The 24,405-nt window shown below is 38.3% G+C and overlaps 1 protein-coding gene across 1 annotated transcript; it reads left to right on the plus strand.

The window, feature by feature from the left end:
- Window positions 1–10,077: 10,077 nt before the first annotated feature.
- On the plus strand, window positions 10,078–10,527 carry LOC138890405 (secreted RxLR effector protein 161-like). The gene has a single exon (XM_070173788.1). The coding sequence runs from the start codon at window positions 10,078–10,080 to the stop codon at window positions 10,525–10,527; it is 450 nt and encodes a 149-aa protein (XP_070029889.1).
- Window positions 10,528–24,405: the final 13,878 nt, after the last annotated feature.

A 24,405-nucleotide genomic window follows, 5' to 3' on the forward strand; every position in this document is an offset into this window, starting at 1 on the left:
GTTTTCACCTGGGCAACTTGGGTAAGTGATTCTTACTTGGTTTAGACTAGTTTCCATGAATCTTCTCTAAAATTCATCCTTTAATTTCGGAATTTTGGTAGAAATTGGGGAAAAAGTTCTTAGACCTAGAGATTGGGTTTTGACTGGGTATTTGACATCGGATTGGGATAATTTTGATATGGTTAGACTCATGAGAGTGTGAGGATTCTAAAAATATAAATTTTATCCGATTCCGAGGCATGGGACCGAGGGGCATTTTGGTCATTTTACATAATACCGCGTATTAGCTTAGAATTTAATTGTAGAATCAGTTACTTGAAGTGTTATTTACATTATGAAATTGAATTGAATAGATTTGGGCCATTTGTAGTCGAGTACTCGTGGCAAGAACGTGGTTTCTAGTTGATTTTGAGCCGGTTCGAGGTAAGTATCTTGCCTAACCTTGTGTGGGGGACTTCCCCTTAGGATTTAAGTCTTCTCTATTGATTATAATCCGTGTACGCGAGGTGACGAGTGCGTGCTCGGACTTATTTGTGGAAAATTGGCCTTTTAGGTTCTTAGGTCCTTATATTCACCGAGTATGAATTGTTCTTGATATGATTGAATTCCTTATTACTAGTTTCACCTCTACATGTCTTACTTGGAATTAATTGCTTTATGGTTCATTCTTATTGCCTAATTGACTCTTACTTTGCTTAACTGAAGATCTTTACCCCTTCTATTGTCACGTTATCTTTCATAACTGCTTATCTTTACTGGAAATCATTATTACCTCTCATGTAATTATTTAGTCTTAATTGAGGTCACGATTATCTTTTCGCTGCTCATCCTTAATTGAAATTGTTGTATATCTTTTGTAACTTGCCCAACTTTAAAACGAGTTTAGATATCCTATGTTTAGTTGACATTTCCTTATTTGAAATTATTTGATTCATGTTAACTTCCTTGTTGTTGAACTACATATTATGGAATCGTTGCTTTATATTGTTTCCTCCCTTGTTGATTTGTTCTTATTACGCTTAGTATTCTCTGTTGCGGTTATTCCTTGTGAGTTAGTTTTACCGTCCCCTGGTGAACGAAAGTTCTTGAGTTGATTCACTTGTCGTGCTCTTGTATATATTGCCATTGTTGTTGTTGTACTTGTGATGGTGGTGCACAAGGTTTCTGCCGTGCGGTTGTTGATACTGTGATGCACGGGGTTTCTGCCGTGCATTTGTTGATATTATGATGCATGAGGTTTCTTCCGTGCGGTTGTTTTTGAGAGGTTGCACGAGGTATTTGCCGTGCTATTGTTGTTATTGATATATTGCACATGCGGTGTAACAAGGATGGATATGTTTATATGCTTATATGTGGGTTACACATGTGGCGAGACAAGGTGGGAACATTATGATGCACGTGTGGCAAAACAAGGCGGGCACTTATTATGTTATTATTTGCACACGTGGCGATATAAGGTGGGCTATGTCGGGGATTGATCGTGATGATTTGTGATGGCTTGGGGGCATCCTTGTTGTTGGATATTGTGATTGTGGCACTCTTACCAGTATGAGCTTTATCTCGTGAAAGTTGTGAGGAAACTTCGTACTGCTGCTCGTTCTTCTTTTCACGCTTATTAGCTGGCAGAAATTATGTTAAAACACTTGCACAAGCATACACGTAGTTGAACACTCCTATTGTACGTAAAGTCCTCCTGATTTTGCTAAGCATAAATGCACACCCTCGTTATTTATTATATATGTGAGAGTGGCCCTAGTTAGCAAGTGAGTCGTCAGTATGACTGTGAGGCTGATTGGGGCGCAGGAATGCCAAGTGTTAGATTTCAGGTACTGAGACTCGTGAGTCATAATTTGTCCGAGATTCGGTAATATAAGACCTGATGTGAACACTGTCGTAGGATCTGAGCTATTGTTTTGTTTTTCCTTTACTGTATTGTAATTTTAGGATTTGGGTTGTGTTTTTTGCTCGTTCTTATGTGTCTACATTCTTAATACTTTCGTTGTTACTTGTTGTCCCCTTCCCTTATTGTGACTGTAGCATTGTTAGTCTTTTCGTGCAGCCTTTATATATATATATATATATATATATATATATATATATATATATATATATATATATATATATATATATATCATGATCCGTAGTTCCTATAGTTGTACTGTTTATTAGACCGATAGGTGTCTTGACTATTCCTCGTCACTACTCTACCGAGGTTAGTCTTGATACTTACTGGGCATCGCTGTGGTGTGCTCATGCTACTCTTCTGCACATTTTTGTTGTGCAGATCCAGGTACTCCCACTTAGTTCTGTCAGCCTTGGAAGGAGGCGTTTCCTGTAGAGACTTCGAGGTATATCTGCTACGTACGCAGACCGAGGAGTCCCTTTCTATCTTTCTGTAATAAGTATAGCCCTTTCAGTATTTTCCTTTGTTGAGACATTTTCGAAGTTAGAGCTTCTTATGTACCCTTTAGCTTGTGATTTGTGAGATTCCGGGTTTTGGGAATTGTGTTAGCTTCGAGAGTTGTTATTGAATGTGCCGAGCGGCACCTTAAACACTATTTTATTTTAATATTTCTTCTGCAGTTATTGTTTATATTCCGCATTGTTAGTCTTACCTAGTCGTAGAGACTAGGTGCCATCACGATGGTTCACGGAGGGCAAACCGGGGTCGTGACACTTATGGGAACAATAATATGAAGTTTTGAGATTTTAAAAGTAACTCACTAAATCAGTGTGTAACCTAAAAACTTAAACGTAATTATCAACACTCAAATAATTTTAACTTTAACCAATCACTAACTTTTAATTTTCACCAAAGACAAGAATTTCAAGTTTCCAAAATTGAAAAACTAGGATATTCTAGGTGTGTTCTTGGTGAAGAAAAACAATTGCGGCACATATAACTCAAGAAGACTATTTTCGCAATAAAGTAAACGAATGTATAATATCTAAAGAGTAATCCTTTAAGGGGACGATCGCTGCCATAAAACCATCAAATTCACAATAGTCCTATTTTATAATATATATATATATGTGTAGTCCGAGTGCACTTGATAGGTTTTAAATGTTCTTGCCTTATGTTTTGATGATCTAACAAACTTACTGTTAAGAACCAGATAGGGAACCTGACCTACTCGGACTTACTGCAAGCTTAACGAATTCCAGCTAAAGATGAACTGTTACAGCTTCAGGAACTAGGAACCCAAAAAAGGATCTGATACCCTTGTGGTTCCCTCATCACAATACAAGTCAATTGGTCACAACTGAAAATGAAGTGACTGACTGCATTGTTTCTGCCGTACTGCACTGTCTCCAGCGCCCACTTATTCTCTAACCAAATAAAGTGCTCACATCATTTCAAGTAATGTGATCAAGGTGTACCTACAATGAGTTTATACAAAACATCACTTGACGGTTTCAGATTCTCATTCAAGCTTCTTGCCAAAAACAGAGAAATCAATCCTCACAAGCTTGAAGAACAAAGTTGAATACAACTATGGACCAATTCCTAAAATATAGCTTGTTATTGTCCTAGTTGAGTTGTAACTTTGTGATTGTACTTGTTGTATCTCCTAAACTGCTTAGCTAGAAGCGTTTGATTAGGAATCCTCTTGTAAATCCATAAACTCCTTGAATTTATGTTGTGACTAGGTTTAGTCATAAGCAAAAGCCTTTGTAACTGTAAAGTTATGATCTCTGCCAACTCAACGCTACACTAAGGTAGGAGGAGCGGGTCGCAATAGCTTTTACCCGATATGAAGGTCGGAATCGAATTCCTTGGGGAGCTAGTAGTGGAGTTGGATTGTATGTCTATCCTAGAGATGTGTTTGTACTCCTAATGTCACTTCAAACATTTTTGGGTTTTCAAATTATAACTATTTTTGTAAAATTATTGATTAACACTAAATTATGCTACGAGAATATTGCTGAGTTGTATCTAATGGGAAGAAGGGCACTAGGGTCGTGACACTACCTAGGTGACTAATTGACGGGTAGATGTTACTAAGGTTCGATTGACATAATTGGGGCTTATGCTATAACCGTTGCACAATTTTACCCACTCTCACACCTCTCGGTAGAGAAAGTGACTTTGCCCAATTGACTCTCTCGAGACCAAATGGGTAGGCAAATTAGACCAAGCAACTAGGGTTCAAGTAGGGTAATTACTCTCTCGAGGTTTAACCCGTTAATTGAGACTATCATTTCTCATGAGTCCATCCCAATTCCTTGTTGGGTCAATTTTGGGGTTATAGACTCTCTTTCTCAAGAAGAGTTAAACCCACAAAGCTTGAATCAGTGTTTGCAACCACCAATTCTAGAATTAAACATAAAATCAACCCAAATAGCAAACACCCATAGTCAATCTAACACTAGATGGCAACACCCATCAATTACCCATACTAGGATTGAGCCACAACCCTAGCTAATGGGTTTAGCTACTCATGCTAGATAAAGAAATTGAAGAAATAGATGAAGAACTAAGCATATTAATTAATTGCTAAAATTAAAATACAAGAATCTATGGTAATGTAAAGCAAAAGTGCCAAAAATGGCTACAAAATTCGTTCTCACGAGCGCAACTGTTGTCTGATATGTCTCAATACCTAAAAAATGGTAAAATGATCTATTTATACTAGGCTGAAAAAATTGGACAAAAATACCCCTGCGGGGTCAGTGCGGGCCGCATTAAATGGACCGCGGCCGCACTAGGCTTCCTTCTGCTTCTCTGAACTTGGACATCGCGGACCGCATAGAACGGACCGCAGCCACAGAAAGAGCTGGTGCGGTCCGCGCAACCACGACCGCGGAGGGAGCTGGCACGGTACGCGCAACCACGATCGCAGACCGCATGGCACTGGCTTTGCAAACTCAATCTCTCTGAACCTCAAGACCGCGGACCGCACAAAAGAGTAGTGCGGCCGCGGAGCCTTCACCGCGGACCGCGAGATGTGTACCGCGGTCGTGCTTCTTCTAGTCCTGATTCACCAACTCTCTGAACCACCTAGTGCGGCTGCATTACACTTTGCGCGGTCCGTACTAGGCCTTCTTTTCTCAATATTTCTTGGTCTTTGATACTTGAGCAGGTTTCACTCCTTTTTGAGATGATCTTTGACATTTTGTCACTTTGTCGATCAAACCTGCGATCAAGCACAACTTGTGAGCCTTTTAGGACTATTTTGTAACAATAGATGATCAAAGCATAGACAAGTAGGGGCATAAAACATGTTAAAATATTAACTTATCAAGTTACAAAGTGGCTTGTGGTGAGAGCATCACAAATTAGTAAAAGCCTTTGTAACTAGGAAGTCACAAAGTGGCTTGTGGTAAGAGTACCACAAGTTAGTTGAGTAAATTCTTTGTAATGGAGTCATTGCAAAGTGGCTTGGCTTGTAATAGGTTTTTTACAAGTTAGTGAAGTTGAAATCCTACAGGTGTAGGTCGTGATTTTTTGATCCCCTTGTGTGGGATTTTTCAATGTAAAAATCATCTCCCTTATTTACGTACTATTTTATTAGCATTCTCAGAAGAATCTTGTAGAGGACCAGGTACTCTACTATTTGATGGACTCATACAAACTAACAATTGGTATCAGAGCAGGTTCCTCCTATTAGGCTAACACCTAGGAAGGATCCTCATGGCTGCTCCACCAAATTTTAAAGAAGGTCAATCTATATACCGACCACCCAAGTTCAATGGACAATACTATGGGTGGTGGAAAATAAGAATGCACGATTTTATCATGGATGAGGATTGTGAGTTAGGGGATATCATATGCAATGGTCCTTATGTTCCAACCAAGGTACTAGAGGAACTTCCATTTTCAATGGCAAAAACAAGCAAAGAGTACACTGAAGCATACAAGAAAGCTGTAGTGAAGAATTTTTGTGCCAAGAAAATTCTAGTATGTGGAATAGGACCTGAAGACAATAGAATCTCCACCTGCGACACTGCCAAGGAGATATGGGAAGCTTTGCAAATAGCTCATGAGGGAACTACACAAGTAAAACAGTCTAAGATTGATATGCTCACTACCAAGTATGAACTCTTCAAAATGAGGGACAATCAATCCATTCAAGATATGCACACAAGGTTCATTTCCATCATAAATGAGTTACACTCACTTGGTGAAACTATTCCCAGAAACAAGCTAGTAAGGAAAATCCTTGGCTTTTTGCCTAGTTCTTGGGAAAGCAAAGTGAATGCTATTACTGAATCAAAGGACTTACAGGAGCTGACCATAGAAGAGCTAATCGGAAACTTGAAGACATATGAGTTGAAGAGAAAGATAGACAGTGAAAGAAGAGAATCAAAGAAGGAAAAAAACCTAGTACTTAAAGCTGATAACAATGATTTAAGTGAGGAAGATAGTGACATGTCTTACTTAACCAAGATATTTTAGAAGATGGTCAGAAGAAATGGAGAAATGCTAAAAAGGGATAGCTCTAACAGACCAAAAAACTATGATCTTTGTTACAAGTGTGGAAAGCCTGGACATTTCATGAAAGACTGTCCTCTCTTGAAGCAAGAATTCTCCAAGAACTACCATGAGAAAACAACTAAGACGAACCCGATTCCTTTCAAGGACTTCAAGAGAAAACGATCCGCTGACAATATGATGAGATAGGCTCTTACAACATGGGGGGATTCCTCTAGTGAGTCTGAAGATGAACCTGATACTGGTAATAATTCCATGATGGCAGTTGAAAGCGATAAGACTGGATATGACTCAACTTTTGCTTTGATAGCTCAATTAGATGATGATGAAGACAATGGCAACAAAGAGGTAAATTTCATGGATGTTCAGAGAAATCTGAAATCCTATATATTCTCCAAAAAAACTCAAGTCTTTAGCTGATGTATTAATCACTGCTTTTCATAGTCTTGTGGAGGATAGGGATTCTTTGACCTTATAATTAGGAGAATATGAACAAACTAGAGACGACTTAGTGGCTGTAGTTACTGACCATAAGAAAACCATTGAAATCCTCAGAAAAGAAAAGAATGATCTGTTGGCAGAAATTGCAGACCTAAAGGAATCAATAGATAAACCATGGACTAAGTCAAAACCTGGAAATTCTTGAAAGGGAAAGGAGATAGCAAGTGAGGAACACATTAGGCTTGAAAATGAGGTGAAAGCTATGAGATCTAGGATGTGTGCTGAAATTGAGAAAAACGAGCAACTCCAAACTAATCTGGAAAGAGTAAAGAATGATCTTGAAAAGTCCCTAAAGTGGAACTGGTCCTCAGAAGCTACTACTCCCTTGCATACTAATGATTGTGAAAATAGGCAGGGAATAGAGTTCCAAAGGGAGAAAACTCCTCACAACCCTTATAGTAAGTACGTCACTATCTCTGATAACTGGCCCTGTACCCGATGTGGGAACACTGGGCGCTACAAGGAAGATGTCCAGGCCGAGAATCAATCGGTTCAGAAAAACAAAGTGTTTGCTGAAATAGTGACTATAAAAGAGGGACCGGGTTCCACTCACAAAAAACGCACATTACCTGCATGGACTAAGAGAACTCTTATTCATCCTCTTGCCTACTACAAGGGACCCAAACTTGCTTGGGTTCCTAAAACTAACTCTTAATCTCTTGTGCATGGAACAATGAAAGGAAGCGGTCAACAATGGTTCATAGATAGTGGGTATTCAAAGCACATGAATGGGAACACCACGGACTTTCTTTCACTAAAAGCCCTGCAAGGAGGTAGTGTATCCTTTGGCAATGGTAAAAAGTGGTACATTCTTGGAGTTGGAAAAGTTGGGAAGTCACTCACTCATTATATTAAAATTTATACTATGTCAATGGCCTTAAGTACAGTCTCTTGAGTGTTTCTCAAATCTGTGATAAAGGAAACAAGGTGAAATTCTTGTCCAAAATATGTACAGTCACTGATCTTGTGACATGTGACATAGTTCTTGTGGCCAAAAGATACAAGAACATCTATGTCGCTGATTTTGAGGCCTTACAAAGTGGTGATCTGAGTTGTCTGAAAGCTGTTGATGATGATGCTGAACTATGGCACAGAAGACTAGGCCATGCAAGTTTTTCTCTTCTGAACAAACTAATTCAGAAGGACCTGGTCCATGGTCTGCCTATGTCGCAATTCAAGATGGAAAAAGTCTGTGATGCCTGTGCTAGAGGAAAACATGTGAAGTCCTCTTTTAAGTATAAAAGAGATGTGAGCACCTCAAAGCCACTAGAGCTTCTGCATATGGATCTGTGTGGACCCATGAGAGTGCAAAACAGAGGAGGAAAAAGATATATTTTTGTGATAGTAGATGACTACTCCAGATTCACATGGACTCTGTTTCTCTGAACCAAAGATGAAACTGTTGAGGTGTTTGTGGCCTTTATAAAGAAAATCCAGGTGAAGATGGAGTCTAGAGTCGCATGCATTAGATCAGATCATGGGACAGAATTTGACAATGTCAAATTTGATGAATTCTGCAACGAAAATGGCATCACTCATAACTTCACAGCTCCTAGAACTCCCCAGTAAAATGGAGTAGTAGAAAGGAAGAACAGAACTCTGGAAGAAATGGCAAGAACAATGCAGATCGACAGTGGAATTGTAAAGAACTTCTGGGCTGAAGCTGTCAATACTGCATGCTACTTGGTGAATAGGTGCATGATCAGATCACTTCTGAACAAAACCCCGTATGAATTGTTGAATGGAAGGAAACCTAAGCTGACTCACCTAAGAACATTTGGGTACAAATGGTATGTTCTCAACAATGGAAAGGATCAACTTGGTAAATTCGATGCCAAGAGTGATGAAGGAATATTTCTGGGCTACTCTTCTCAAAGCAAGGCTTACAAGATATATAATAAGCGGACTCAATGTGTTGAGGAAAGTGTCCATGTTATTTTTGATGAATCTTATCCATCATGTGAGAAAAGTGCTGAGGAAGATCAAGATGAAGAACCCTTACTAGTCCCTGGTGAAGTCATTAACATGACAAACGGAAAGGCAGATATGATGAGTCAAGTAAAGGAGCTAAATGAAGACAACGCTGCCTCATCTTCAATAGAATCAAGCACCTCAATTACAACCACTGAAGCTGAAGAAGGAGTGGTTGATGCGGTTCAGGGAACTCCACTAGCGCCTGGAGAAGGACAAAGTAAAATCATCCAAACATACCCTCTTCCTCTTAGAATGAACCTCAGACGTCTAATTGGAGACACCAAAGCTCTCATCCAATAGACAACATTATTACTCCTCTAGATTCCGGAGTACAAACTAGGTCAAGAGCCAGAAATTCACTTGCCTTCTCAGCCTTTCTCTCCCAGATAGAACCCAAAAATATCAAGGAAGCCTTGAAAGATGCAGATTGGATTACAGCCATGCAAGACGAGCTACATCAGTTTGAGAGAAACAATGTGTGGCACCTGGTACCTAGACCCCCAAATCAAACCATTATTGGAAACAGGTGGGTATTTGGAAACAAGCTCGATGAACATAGAATTACCATAAGGAACAAGGCCAGGCTAGTGGTCCAAGGCTACAATCAGGAGGAAGGAATTGACTATGATGAAACATTTGCTCTAGTGGCTCACATGGAAGCTATTAGAATTCTAATCGCTTTTGCATCTCAAATGGAATTCACCTTGTTCCAAATAGATGTCAAGAGTGCATTCTTGAATGGACTCCTTAAGGAAGAAGTCTATGTGAAGCAACCCCCAGGGTTTGAATGTCATAAGCATTTTGAATATGTGTTTAAACTGAACAAAGCTCTGTACGGGCTAAAGTAGGCTCCTCGAGTTTGGTATGAAATGTTGTCAAAGATCCGCTTGGAAAATGGCTTTAAAAGAGGGAAAATTGACAACACTCTTTTCTTAAAGAAACGAGGAAGGAACATTCTCATTATTCAGGTCTATGCTGATGATATCATTTTTGGAGCAACAACTAATTCTCTGTGTGAAGAATTTGCAAAACTCATGGGAAGTAAATTTGAAATGAGCATAATGGGGGAACTGAACTTCTTCTTGGATCTTCAAGTAAAACAGACCCCAAAGGGTATATCCATTTGTCAATAAAAATACATCAGGGAGCTCTTGAAGAGGTTTGACATGGAAGCATCAAAGGTGATAGACACTCCCATTGCTACTGCCACTCGACTGGACATAGATGAAACTGGATCTCCTGTGATTCAAACCATGTATAGAGGCATTATTGGGTCTCTCCTCTATCTCACTGCCAACAGACCTGATATTGTTTTTAGTGTAGGGCTGTGGGCAAGGTTTCAATTAAATCCCAAGGAATCTCACTTGAAGGACGCCAAAAGAATACTGAGATATCTCAAAGGAACACAAGACCTGGTGTTGTATTATCCGTCAGGTGACAATTTTAATCTGATTAGGTATGCTGATGTAGATTATGCAGGTTATCTTGTGGATAGGAAAAGCACTTCTGGAATGACTCACTTCTTAGGTTCATGTCTTATCTCTTGGGTCACAAGGAAGCAAAATTTAATGGCTCTTTCAATAGCTGAAGCTGAATATGTAGCCGCAGCATCTTGATGCGCTTAGCTTTTATGGATCAAGCAGCAACTGGAGGACTTTGGGGTACTCACTGAGAGTGTGCCCCTTCTATGTGACAACACCAGTACACTCAACATGGCCAAGAATCTAGTTTAACACAAAAGGACAAAATATATTGATGTGAAGCATCATTTTCTGAGGGACAATGTGGAGAAAGGGCTGATATGTATGAAGTTCTGTAGCACAGAAGATCAAATTGCAGACATTTTCACCAAGGCGATAAGTAGGGAACAGTTTGAAAGAAACAGAGTGAAGTTGGGGGTTTTAAAGCCCAATTGAGAACTTGATTCCTCTTTCTCTAGCTTTCACCTTCAAGAAATAACTGGCTAAAAGAGTTTTTGGCCATGTCTAACTCACTTCAATACCATTGCAGGTAAACATACATAATGAGTATAGAAGCTGTAGATGCAGTGCATGAATGATAAAAGAGGATTGATTCTTTCAAATAAAAAGGTCAAGAACCTGGTTCTTATACCAAAGGTTAGTAGTTCTGTGCATCCTTTAATACACGTCTTAAAAAGGGTACAAAACACAATTGCCATGTCATCAACTTTTCAGATCCTGCTGTCACGTCTCTTCTTTTCAAATCGTTCTATCTCCCTTTGAAATATTGTAATTCTCCACGCCCAACCGCTATTTCAGAACCGATGCCTATTCCTCTCTCTTCATAATTATCCTCTCCTCTTAAAACCCCTATTTTCAGTTCTTCCTAACTATAAGTCTTACATTAGAATTTCCCAAAAGGATCATCACACCATTTCTTTCTATGGCTGAGACAACTTCCGATCTCCCTACCTCAGTCGTAACTACTACTGATCAATCTATGGAGCCTTCCACTACCACTGAGCCTTCCTCACCCACTATTACTCCTGCCACTACACTCACACCTCACCCAGTTTTCCAGTCTCCTCCTAATTCAGAAACCCTTAAAAATGATACTCCGTTCTCCCCATCGTCTGAGGCTCCTACTAGTCAAAAACCAAGTGGAGAACAAGGTCAACACCCTGAGGTCACAAAGAGTTCTGCCATCGCTGTTACTGATTTCATGGTGGTGGTAGCACCATTTGAGGAAGAGAAAAATGTTGTAACCGTGTTTGTGGTGTCTGATGATGGTGTACTGCATGAGATCACCTCTTAGAAAAATGAGGCACAAAGTGTTGGGGAAGAAGGGGCCATTGTAACTGTTGAAGGGGATGAACTAGTAGATACTACTAGGGCATCACATGAGGAACCTGATCCCTCTCCAAAGGACCCAGTTCAGGGCTCTCATTCCCAGGACAGTGTTGTTCCTGCATTCGATGTTGTGCCCCTGGAAATTCAAGCACCTGAAATGAGATCCAGTAATGAAGAAGACCTAGATAATGTGGCTATTGATGCATTCATAAGTAAGCGGAGGGTTGTGTCCACCCCTGAGTCTGAAACCAAACGACCTACTACTAGGCTTCAAGTTAAAGTTGCCTACGATTTTGCCCTTCAAAAGTGCAAGAAGAGTAGTAAGAAGAAAATAAGAATGTTGGTGAAAGACGGTGTACTTGTAAGTGATAAGGCGATCCCTGTAGTCGAGGTGGAAGAGGAAACCCCAGATGAACCTGGTTCACTTGTTACACAGTATTCAAAAAAGATAAAGCCTACTTCAATAGAGAAGGGGTCAGTATCTATGTCCAAGATGAAGGAGGTGGTGAGTGAGTTTTTAATGTCTGATGAGGATATGTTAGTCAAATCCCAGGGAAAAGGAAAATTCAGTGGAGAGAAGTTCGGCAAACACAAGTTTGAACCTTTTGAAGAACCTGGTTCTGTGAAAAGAATGAGAAGTGAAGTCAGCCTTGGCTCTTAGCACCTGAGGCATCAAAAAGTTCTACTGGGTCGTACGTTTGACCCAGCAATCTCTGAAATGGCTGGAATGCGCCAAATTCTGGAAATGGTCGAGTTTCAATGCTGGGCGCATCTATTTCAAATTGACGCAACTAAGGTATATGAGGATGAGCTACAAAGCTTCTTTGCTAGCCTCTTTCCAGTTGAGACTGCCCACATTTGTGCTTTGGTCAATGGGGTACACATCGTGTTCGATGTAAAGTTGCTTGGAGAGATTCTAAAAGTTCCTACAACTGGTGTGTCTAGTGTAAAAGATGTGTGTCAGTTTAACTTCAGAAATATCGTGGTAAAAGACAATGCAAACCAGAAGGGGGACCAGATCCATAAGAAAGCGCTACTCACTGTCTATTAGCTGCTGTTTGAATTGGTTAACAAAGTACCATTACCTCGAGCTGAGAGGAGGTCAGTGACTTCTAAGTCTGACCTATTCTTGATGGAGCAACTTGATAGTTTTACTCCTATGAGTCTGCCTGCTATTATGATTGAACACATGTAAAAGGTTGTCACCTTAAAATATGGTAATCATGGCCTTCCCTATAGGTTCCTGCTTACACAAGTGTTCAAATTCTTTGAAGTCCCACTAGGGACATGCAAGGTGGGGACTAGGAAGAAGACTTTCTCACAGACAACTTTGGAAGAGTGCGAGTGCATGGAAAAGAATGTGTGTGTGTGTGGGGGGGGGGGGTAGGAAGTACATCAACCGTCTCACAGCTTATTAATGCTTAGAACAGTGCAGCTGAGGAGATTTGTCGGTTGAAGGCCAGGAATACTATCCTGGAAGGTTAGCAAGCCCAAGGGGTTCCGGTGTTAAATGATGAAGTGGCTCATTTGACAAAGGAGAATAATGATCTCAGGGTGCAAGTAGAGAACCTGAAAGCAGAACTGCTCAATGAGCAAAAGTCGCCAAATGCCCGAATAGACCTCGTTCTCCAAACACTTGCTGCAGCTTCCAAGCCCTTTACTCCTACTGCCCTCTAAGTACCCCTTCAATGACCAGTTTCTGGAAATGTTTGTTAAGTTTTATTTGATGTTTTGGCAGATGTTTTTGTTTTCTTTTTTTTATGTGGTTGGGATGAAACACTACTGCTCCCGTTCTAACAAGTCCAATGTTGCCTTTCGATTTTTCAAGGCAAAGGCATATTAAAGCTTTATTAATATCAATCCTTGTTTTATTATGTCAGTACTCTCCTTCTATGTTTCTATTCTCTATCATGATTGTGTGCACATATGTGGCATGAGTTAGCTTAGCTGGACTTCTTTGTGCTGTTATTCTGTCTATTTTTTAATGATGCCAAAAGGGGAAAAATAATCAACTCAGGGGGAACACATGTGTTACGAAAGGCATAGAGTCAGGGGGAACATTTGTTCCCCTATTACTTAATCTGGTTCTTACTGCTCTAAATCCACTCTATAAAAGTTAAGTTTGTCATCGTCAAAAAGGGAGAAATTGATAGGTTTTAAATGTTCTTGCCTTATGTTTTGATGATCTAACAAACTTACTGTTAAGAATCAGATAGGGAACCTGACCTACTTGAACTATACTGCAAGCTTAACGAATCCCAGCTAAAGGTGAACTGCTACAGCTTCAGGAGCTAGGAACCCAAACAAGGATCTGATACCCTTGTGGTTCCCTCATCACAGTACAAGTCAATTGGTCACAACTGGAAATGAAGTGACTAACTGCATTGTTTCTGCCGCACTGCACTGCCTCCAGCGCCCACTCATTCTCTAACCAAATAAAGTGCTCACATCATTTCAAGTGATGTGATCAAGGTGTACCTACAATGAGTTTATACAAAACATCACTTGAAGGTTTCAGTTTCTCATTCAAGCTTCTTGCCAAAAATAGAGAAATCAATCCTCACAAGCTTGAAGAACAAAGTTTAATGCAACTACAGACCAGTTCCTAAAACATAGCTTGTTATTGTCCTAGTTGAGTTGTAACTTTGCGATTGTACTTATTGTATCTCCTAAATTGCTTAGCTAGAAGCGTTTGATTAGGAATCCTCTTGTAAATCCGTAAACTCTTTGAGTTTATGTTGTGAGTAGGTTTAGTCATAAGCAAAAGCCTTTGCAACTGTAGAGTTTCAAAGTGGCTTGTGGTGAGAGCATCACAAGTTAGTAAAAGCCTTTGTAACTAGGAAGTCACAAAGTGGCTTGTGGTAACAGTACCACAAGTTAGTTGAGTAATTCTTTGTAATGAAGTCATTGCAAAGTGGCTTGGCTTGTAATAGGTTTTTTACAAGTTAGTGAAGTTGAAAGCCTACAGGTGTAGGTCGTATTTGTTTTATCCCCTTGTGTAGGATTTTTCTATGTAATAATCCCATGCCTTATTTACGTACTGTTTTATTAGCATTCTCAGAAGAATCTTGTAGAGGACCAGGTACTCTACTGTTTGGTGGACTCATACAAACTAACAATATATTTATGCTACGTTGAACCGTCTGGACGAACTCATCAAAATCATTAGGTGCAATCAACAAAAGCAAATATGATATATGAATCTGTAAGTTACTATCCATTCTATATGCTTTCCTTTGTACTTTAGGTTGTGGAGTTCTGAGTTGTTATAGATTTTTGGCTTTCTTGGAAGCCAACTCTACAAGACTATATGGTTTTAATAAGTTTTTACTCTTTTTAAAAAAATTATGTTCTTCTCAGTCTATAGTTTGCAGCTATATTTGTGCATTTAGTGATAAATCTAGTTAAAGATAAGGAAAGGGATTCATTCGGTTAGAAATACGGCAAAGTATTGTGAATGGTGATACCTAATAGGGAAGATTATTTGTAATAAGTTATAGGTACTTTTGAAGCAATTGTAAATTAAAAAGTGATTGGTCATTCAATTTTCATAAACTAATTAATTAACTCACGAGATTTAGCATTATGGGGAAACTTTGTAACTGCTATGTTACCTCAAAATCAAAGTGAGATTAGTTTATGAAATATGTCCATAGATGAAAGATGAACAATGTAAGAGTTACCATCCTCCGGTATGTAATAATAAATCAATGTAACAAAATGATGTACAGTTGTACACTATTTATAGGAAAAGAAATGATATGAAAATTACAAATGTTCTTCAGCATGAAATGAATAACCAAATGAGTTGAGCCATATAATCCTTCTTTACTAACTAGATACAATTGCAACTTTAATGTAGAAACTTGCTCCAGGAGTATATAAATAGTAAAGTATCTATATAATTTATACAAAGACCATGATAGTTGTGTTCTTTATATCCTGTTAGATGAGGAAAAAGTCAGTTTAAGTAATCGTATAAAGATAGTATGTAAAGATTTTAATAACATGTGTGATACATGCATGTTGAACCAATATGGCTCCAAACATGTGTATTCCAAGAATTCAACTTTCTCCTCTAAAAAGTGGATATCCTTTTATATTTATTTGAAAATAAGTATATTTGTTTTTTCAACAACAAATGCTCATATGATTCTCAATGTAGTATACTTACGGCGACATGTTTTCTATCTGAACAACTTTATATTGCATTTTCAAGAAGTATATCATTATTGAGAAAAGAGTATTAAACATGACACAGTAACTACAACAACAAAAGCGTTTAACTAACTTAATTAATTTATTTTTGCAAGTTCAAACATTATTTAATCATTTTAAATTTAAGTATTACGTTGACTAAGATATACGTGCAACGCACGTACATAGGAACTAGTGTATAAAAATAAGTCTACCATTATTTATCATCATATAACAATCCTTATATCATTAATCAGCACAAAATAATTCATGCGTTATAATTTTTTGCATAATTAGTATGCTATATCAGTTATGGGACTAAAACTTAGTTATTGTTGCGGAATATCGTGGGTTAACTGTTAAATCTAATTTTAATGATGAAAATAATATATTTGCTCTTTGTATAGGAATTCTTGTATAGGCAAAATCAATTAGCAATGATCAAGGAACATATGGATTGATATACAGAATTGACGGAATATATGCGCGGTTGAAGGAAGAAGAAATTAGTAGTGAAGATACTGACTGGATCAAAAGATGCGATTAAAGGAAGAAGAAATCAATCAGAAGATACTGATGGGATCAATCAAAGCTAAACTCAAGGAATCAAATAAATCAAGATCTCGCTGAATATTCAATCAAGTGTCTAAATATGGAGGATCAAGATTACGGGTTCAAAAGAGCCGTTGCAGAACAACTTTATTCTTGGAAAGAATCAATCTCTTTCCAAGGATCAAATCTCTTAGATTGGCAAATCTTTCCTGAATTCAAGCTTCTCTCAAAGTATATAAACCTGTAATCACACCTTAGCAAGACATACTTTGATCAAACCAAACACCCTCTCTTTGTTATACTACAAACAAACATTGTGGCTCTCTAAGACATGTTGTTATACCAAGTTAGAGAAGAAAGAGAGAACAACACTGGTGAGGCATTGTATCAAAAAAGACGAGTGATATAGGAACTGAGCTATCACATTATTTCCATTGCACTCGAAGAAACTCATTCACTAAAGAGAACTCCCTTGCAACCCAAGGGGACTGGACTAGGATTCACATCGAATCCGAACCAGTAAAAAAATTCTGGTATCTTTAATTCCTGCATTTAATTTCAGCATCTTATATTCAGTTATTACAACTGTTAGTTTATTACATCTAGTCGACTAATTGAAAAAGCAGTCAACTAACAGATATTAAGTTTAAAAATAAACAATTCACCCCTATTGTACTTTCATTAACTAGCACCCAATCACATACAAAGCAAATACAGACGAGAAATCAACACAGGGATTTAATGATCTGTTTCTGCTATTGCCTTCTCCCTTTGACTGTCTAGTGAGGCAGATTCATTGAATGTTACATCCCTACTGATAATTAGCCCTTAGTCTTTTGATCTGTGCACCACAACCTATAACATTTCACTCCAATTGCATACCCTAGAAATATGCACTTATTAGCCCTTGGCTCAAGTTTTCCATCCCTCACATGAGCATAAGCAGGACAACCAAATATCCTTAAATTTGAATAATCAGCAGACGAATCGGACCATACCTCAAAAGGAGTTTTAAACTCAATAGTTGTGGATGGAGATCTGTTGACCAAATAACAAGCTGTACTGATTGCTTCAGCCCAAAAAATCTCTGCTAACACATGAGTGTGAAAATATGCTTCGTGCCCTATCACAAAGCATTCTGTTCATACGTTCTGCAATACCATTTTGTTTTGGTGTTCCGACTCAAGTGTGGTGTCTCACTATGCCCTCTCTTCTGCAGAAATTATGGAACTCGGAATTGCAAAATTTGAACCTATTGTCAGTTCGAAGACGCTTAACTTTTCTTTCCGTTTGCCTCTCAACCATCGTCTTCCATTTAGCAAATGTCGGAAATGCCTCATCTTTTATTTTTGGAAAATACACTCACACTACCTTTAAGTAATCATCAATCAAAGTCATAAAATACCCTGAACCACTCTTGGAGGGAACTCTGTTTGGACCCCACAAGTCAGAGTGTATATAATCTAACTTGTCTCTGGTCTTGTGCTCGGCCTTCTTACTGAACTTTACCCTTATCTGTTTACCAAACACACAATGTTCACAAAAATTCAAAACTTGATTTTTGTACCTATTCAACAAATTTTGCTTACTCAACAAAGACAATCCATTATCACTCATATGACCAAGTCTCAAGTCCCACAATTGAGACTGATTCAGATCACTTTTCCCAAAAGCTACAATAGCTTCCCTTTCAACTACACTGCCTGATGATGATACAATTTAGAATGCAATTTACCTTTTATGAGTACCATGGAGCCTTTACATACTTTGGGGTCGTTTGGTTGGAATACAATTTATACCGGTATAAGTTATGCCGGTATAAATTATATTGCGATAAGTTATATTGGGATTAGTTATGCTGGGATTGTTGTTTATTCATTATTTGGTATGTTGTATTAAGAATGACAATTGCATAATTTCTAAGAAGAAGGTATAAGTTATATCGATGCTAATTACCCCACCTTCTATAAGGTATAAGTTATCCCGGTGTTAAAATTAACACCGGGATAACTTACACTTGGTTTTCTAACCAAACAGAGTATTAAGGTGGTATTAAATTTTTATACCACCCTTATACCTTCTTATACCTTATACCAAACAACCCCTTTAAGTATTCCATTCTCGGAGTGAAATTTATACCATTGATCATACAAAGTCGAAAGAGAAATCAAATTTCTCTTTATCCGAGGAACATGCCAACACTCAATGTTTCTGATAATTCCGTCGAACATTCTTAATTTGATGTTATCAACCCCCTCTACTGGTAATGGATTATCATCTCCCACAGATAGTCCCACTCATTTGCTTGTAAGTTCCAAACCAATTCTTGTGTGGATACATGTGGAAATTAGCACCAGAATCAAGAACCCAAGAATTATGTCTATGACTAGAACTCACAACACAAACTTCCCCTACATAGTCACTATCATTAGAATTATTACCAGTGTCAACAATATTTGCCGAATTATCTATTTTCTACTTCCCTCTTTTCTCCTTCAGCTTAGGACAATCTCTCTTGGACTGACCTTGCTCCCCGAACTCATAATAGTGTTGCTTCCTTGCTCTAGACTTTGATCCGGTGGTTGTCTTTTTCTTGTTAAACTCCTTTTGTTGTGTTCTTCCTCTAATCACAAGACCCTCGCCCTGAATTCTACTGTCTGGAAAGCTCTTTTTCAACTCTTTAGATTTTAGTGCATTACTAACATCTTCCAATGAATTGTTGTCTTTCCCATATAGCAGCGCATCGGCAAAGTATCATAAGACGGTGGTAAAGAATATAACACAATCAAGGCCTGATCCTCACTCTCAATTTTGATATCCACATTCTTCAGGTCCATTATAATTGAATTAAACTCATCAATGTGAGTTTTAACATGTGTACCTTAATTCATACGGAGATTGTATAACCTCTTTTACAGGTAGAGGTGGTTTGTTAAGGATTTATTAGAATACAGATCTTCCAGCTTCTTCCATGTTGTTGCTGCAGAAGTTTCTTCAGTAATTTCCCGAAGAACACTATCTGTAACGCTCATGAAGATCGCACTCAAAGCCCTCTCCTTAAGGTCTGCCTTCTTTGTCCCTTTCATCTTTTTAGGAAAATCCTCATCAATTTCTTTCCATAACCCTTGTAATACCAGGGACAATTTCATCTTAATCTTCCATAGACTGAAATTAGAACCTCCATCAAATTTCTCTACTTTGTACTTGTTGAATTTGATGAAGACATCTTAATCCTAGATTAAATGTATAAACCCGAATCTTGCTATAATACCGATTGTTGCAGAATATTGCGGGTTAACTAATACACAATTACACACAAAGCAAATAGAGAAGAAAAATCAACATAAGGATTTAACGAGGTTCGGCTAAGACTTATCCTCGGGGCAAAAGAAGAGAGAGTTTTCCACTATGAATTAGAAAAAAAACAAAATACAATCTGAAGGATCCCCAACTACAATCCCTATATATAGATACCAAGTCTATAAGAGAAAGATTTCCCAATTTGACAAGAACGATAGGTTTTCCTTTCCCAAATCTATTAGGACAATGAGTTATCCTAAACCTATTGGATTATGGATTTCCTAAAAATACAAGGAAATAATTCAAGCCACAAATTAACAAATCTCCCCTTGGCTTGAATTCTCTTCATCAACAGGAACAACATCTCTCTACCTTGCCCTCAGCCCTTGAGAGGGCTCTATTGAGTAGTGCACACACCAATCAACTCTAAGCAATACCTAAACTTGTTGGCCGATGAAACTACAAGAGGGGGGGGGGTGAATTGTATACTTTTAAACTAATCTCTGTTAGTTGACTGGTTTTTCAATTAGTCAATTAGATGTAATAAACTAACATGTGTAATAGCAGAATATAAGATGCTAAAAGTAAATGTAGGAATTAAAGACACCAAAATTTTTATACTGGTTCGAATTCAATGTGAATCATAGTCTAGTCCCCTTGGGTTGCAAGGGAGTTCTCTTTAGTGAATGCTTTTCTTCGAGTACAATAGAAATGACGTGGTAGCTCAGTTCCTATATCACTTGTCTCTTTTGATACAATGTCTTACCAGTGTTGTTCCCTCTTTCTTCTCTAACTTGTTACACAACAGGTCTTAGAGAGCTACAATATTTGTTTGTAGTAGAACAAAAAGAGGGTGTTTGGTTCGATTAAAGAATATCTAGCTAGGTGTGATTTATAGGTTTAAATACTTTGAGAGAGAGGCTTGAATTCTGAAGAGATTTGCCAACCCAAGAGATTTGATCCTTGGAGAGAGATTGATTCTTTCCAAGAATAAAGTTGTTCTTCAACGGCTCTGTTGAACTCAGAATCTTGATCTTCTATATTTAGGCACTTGATGAATATGCAGTGAGATCTTGATTTATCTAATTCCTTGAGTTAAGCTTATGATTGATTCCATCTGTATCTTATGTGATTTTGTCTACCTTTAATCGTGCCTATATTTCGTCAATCTTGTAACTCAATCCATACGTTCCTTTATCAATGATTCCGTCAATCCAAGAGTTCAAGATCTTTGATGCTAATGAGTTGAACTTGATTAATGCCTTAAGTTTAGGCTGGCTTGATTCTTTCCATTGAAGCTGTCCATTTATCTTCGTGATCTTTGCTGATTGATTTCTTTCCTTAAGCTTCCTGATTGATTTCTTCAATCTTGTAGTAACTTCTTGATTTCCTGCACAGATATATTATTTGCATCATTAAAATCAGATCTAACAATCTCCTCTTTTTTGATGATGACAAAATAATATATATGTATAAACAACAGTTGACTTCCCTGTGTTTTACTCCCCCTCAATGTATGCGGATTACAGTTACATGGTACTCCCCCCCCAGTTCATGTAGTTGACTAGTCCATGGTTATATATGTTGTAGTCGACTCCTGTCGTAAGGGATGCTAGCATACATTTACCCTTCAGTCGACTATACCTGTATACAAATACATATACTCATCTCCCCCTTTTTGGCATCAGTAAAGAGGGAATAGAAAGAACAAACGATGAACTAAAACAGAACATATAGTATTATGCAGCAGAGTTATAGTCCAAAAGAAAAAACCAAAACAACAAAAATAGAAATTGTCTAATGGCTGAGTTAACAGCCCAAAAACAGCACAAAAAAAAAAATGTCTTAAGCAACCATATTAACGACGCAGAAAATAGGTAAAAGTGTTGCAGATGGCCTCCTTCAGTTGTTCAAAGCTACCATTGGCTGAGATGCTCACTCCATCCAACATGTCTTGAATTTCCCTGAAAGCCTTGACATCATTCTCCCTTACTCTGAGAACGACAACTCTTATCTTGGACACAGCAGACCTTGTTTCTTTGGAGATGGCATGAATGTTACAAACAGTTGACTGAGTAACTGTGAGGAGATTTTTGATTTCAGATAGTTGAATGTCAATGGCACGAAGTTGCTAACCAAGATCAGGATCACCAAGGTTAGGATGAGAGGTAGAGGGTTTAGGTTTGGGATCTACATGAGCATGCTTTACATCACCTTCGTGCTTCTTAACCCAGGAGCCCTTCACACCACATATACCATACTTGCAAAGGCTCTAGAATTGTACGATTTTGAAACAGTGAAAAAGGAATACGCGAATAGGGAAATTTGGTGAGCTTCCAGGTTATGAGTGATGGCCATGCCATTGGGTAGACTGGTGGATAACTTGACTTTGAGCTTGGTCACAAGGCTGTATACTAAGAAGTTGTCTTTTTGAGAGAATGTGGAAAAGGAACCAGTGCAGTGAAGTAGAGTAGTTGCTACAATGTGATCCAGGACTCGAGTTTCGAAACTAACATCACTGGGGCCTAACTGGTTGGGAAGGGATTTAGAGGGACACTCAGCAATACATCATTTAGCTTGATCAAAGGAAATTTCAAAATCATCAGGCCCGGTATTTTTTAAAAGCATAGGAAAACCAGAACATTTACACTGAAAGAGGGAATCAAACAAGGCACAATAAAGAACAATGCGCTTACCTAACACTAAGGTTTCCCACTTATCAGGTTTACTAGAGCAAAGATTTGCATAAAACATCTTGACCAGGGGTTCATAGACCTTAGGCGGAGGAAGAGAGAGGAACTTATACCACCTTTGATGAACAAAAAGATTTTTTACCTTGCAATTTAGGGCTTCCATGTCATCGAGGTCGACTACCCTTCCATGAGCAATGGGTTTGTCTTTCAAGGCAATGAAGAGGTCCCTGTTTGGAGAATCCCAGAAATTCAGGTCAGATTCTAGAGATCCAGAAAGGTCTATCTTGGATTTCTATGGAGTAGAGGAAACAAGGGGGGTCTTCCATAGGTCGTTTTCCTAGGGCTTTTTCTCCTAAGATTTGAGAATGATCACACAAATCTCCTTGTGAAGAGGCAAAACCCTCAGAGTGGTCGGACCCTAGGTCTACTTGTTCTGGGGGCATAGAAGGGAGTTTTGCTTTAGAGCGGGTACTTTTTCTAGTAGAACTGGATGGGTTCTTGGGTTGTTTGGCCACTGAAGGATAGTGGTTTGAGCAGAGCTTTGGAGAAGGTTTTCTAGATGATAGGGATGAAAGTGATTGAAAAGAGATCTCTGCCTTAAGAAGAGAACCTTCTAACGGTTAAGTACAAAAAAGGAAAAGGCGCCAGTTGAATAGACGTGATGATTGGCTTTCCAACTTTGAACGACGAAACTAATGTGAAAGAAGAAGAAAAGAGAGGGAAAAATGGAGGCATAATTAATGCAAGCATAAGAAGGTAATTATTAGACCTACAAAAGTAATCGTATTACACATAGGTCCTACAGGTAATTATTCAAGCAAGTAATGCCAAGTAATTTTCTTAAAGCACAAAATTTGTCCTCTAATAATGGCTTAGCAAAAATATCTGCTAACTGATTAGTTGTTCCGACAAAAGATATTTCTATGTCTCCCTTAAGAACATGATCTCTAATAAAATAATGCTTGATATCTATATGCTTTGCTCTAGAATGATGCACATGATTTTTTGACAGACAAATAGCACTTGAATTATCACCAAAAAAATTGTATAGGTTTAAAAGAAAGCTCATAGTCACCCAGTTGATGAGACATCCACAGTAATTGTGCACAACATTGTCCAATAGCAATGTATTTAGCTTCAGTGGTAGATAATGCAACTGATGCTTGTTTTTTACTGTTCCAAGATATCAATGCCTTTCCAAATAATTGACATGTACCACTTGTGTTGTTTCTATCTTCCTTATCACCTGCAAGGTCAGCATCTGAAAAACCTTCTAATTTAAAAGAATTAGAGCGAGGATACCATAGTCCATAGGAGACAGTCCTAATGAGATATCGAATGATTCTTTTTACTGCAGTCAGATGAGATTCCTTGGGAGCTAACTGAAACATGGCACATTTACACACACTGAACATAATATCCGGTCGACGTGCAGTCAGATATAATAATGAGCCAATCATTCCACGATACTTAGTTTCATCAACAGAGATTCCCCGTTCATTTTTGTCTAGACTCGTTGAAGGACTCATTGGTGTGCCACTGGATTTTACATTGCTCATGCCAAATTTTTGAATCAGTCCCTTTGTGTATTAGGTCTGACATACAAAAGGTTCCTTCTTCAGATTGTTGAATTTGAAGTCCAAGGAAGAACGTGAGCTCTCCCATCATGCTCATTTCGAATTCCCTTCACATAAGATTTGAAAATTCCTTGCACATAAAAGGGTTAGCACTACCAAATATAATATCATCAATATAAATCTGAATAATGAGATTACCTTCTGATGATCTTTTAATAAACAAGGTAGTGTCTACTTTACCTCTTCTAAAGCCATGATAAATAAAAAAGGAACTAAGTCTAACATACCATGCCCGTGGAGCTTGCTTTAGTCCATATAGTGCCTTGGAGAGCTTATATACATGATAGGGAAACTTTGAATCTACA

The sequence above is a fragment of the Nicotiana sylvestris genome, chromosome 4, assembly GCF_000393655.2.
Source record: "Nicotiana sylvestris chromosome 4, ASM39365v2, whole genome shotgun sequence".
NCBI lineage: Eukaryota > Viridiplantae > Streptophyta > Magnoliopsida > Solanales > Solanaceae > Nicotiana > Nicotiana sylvestris.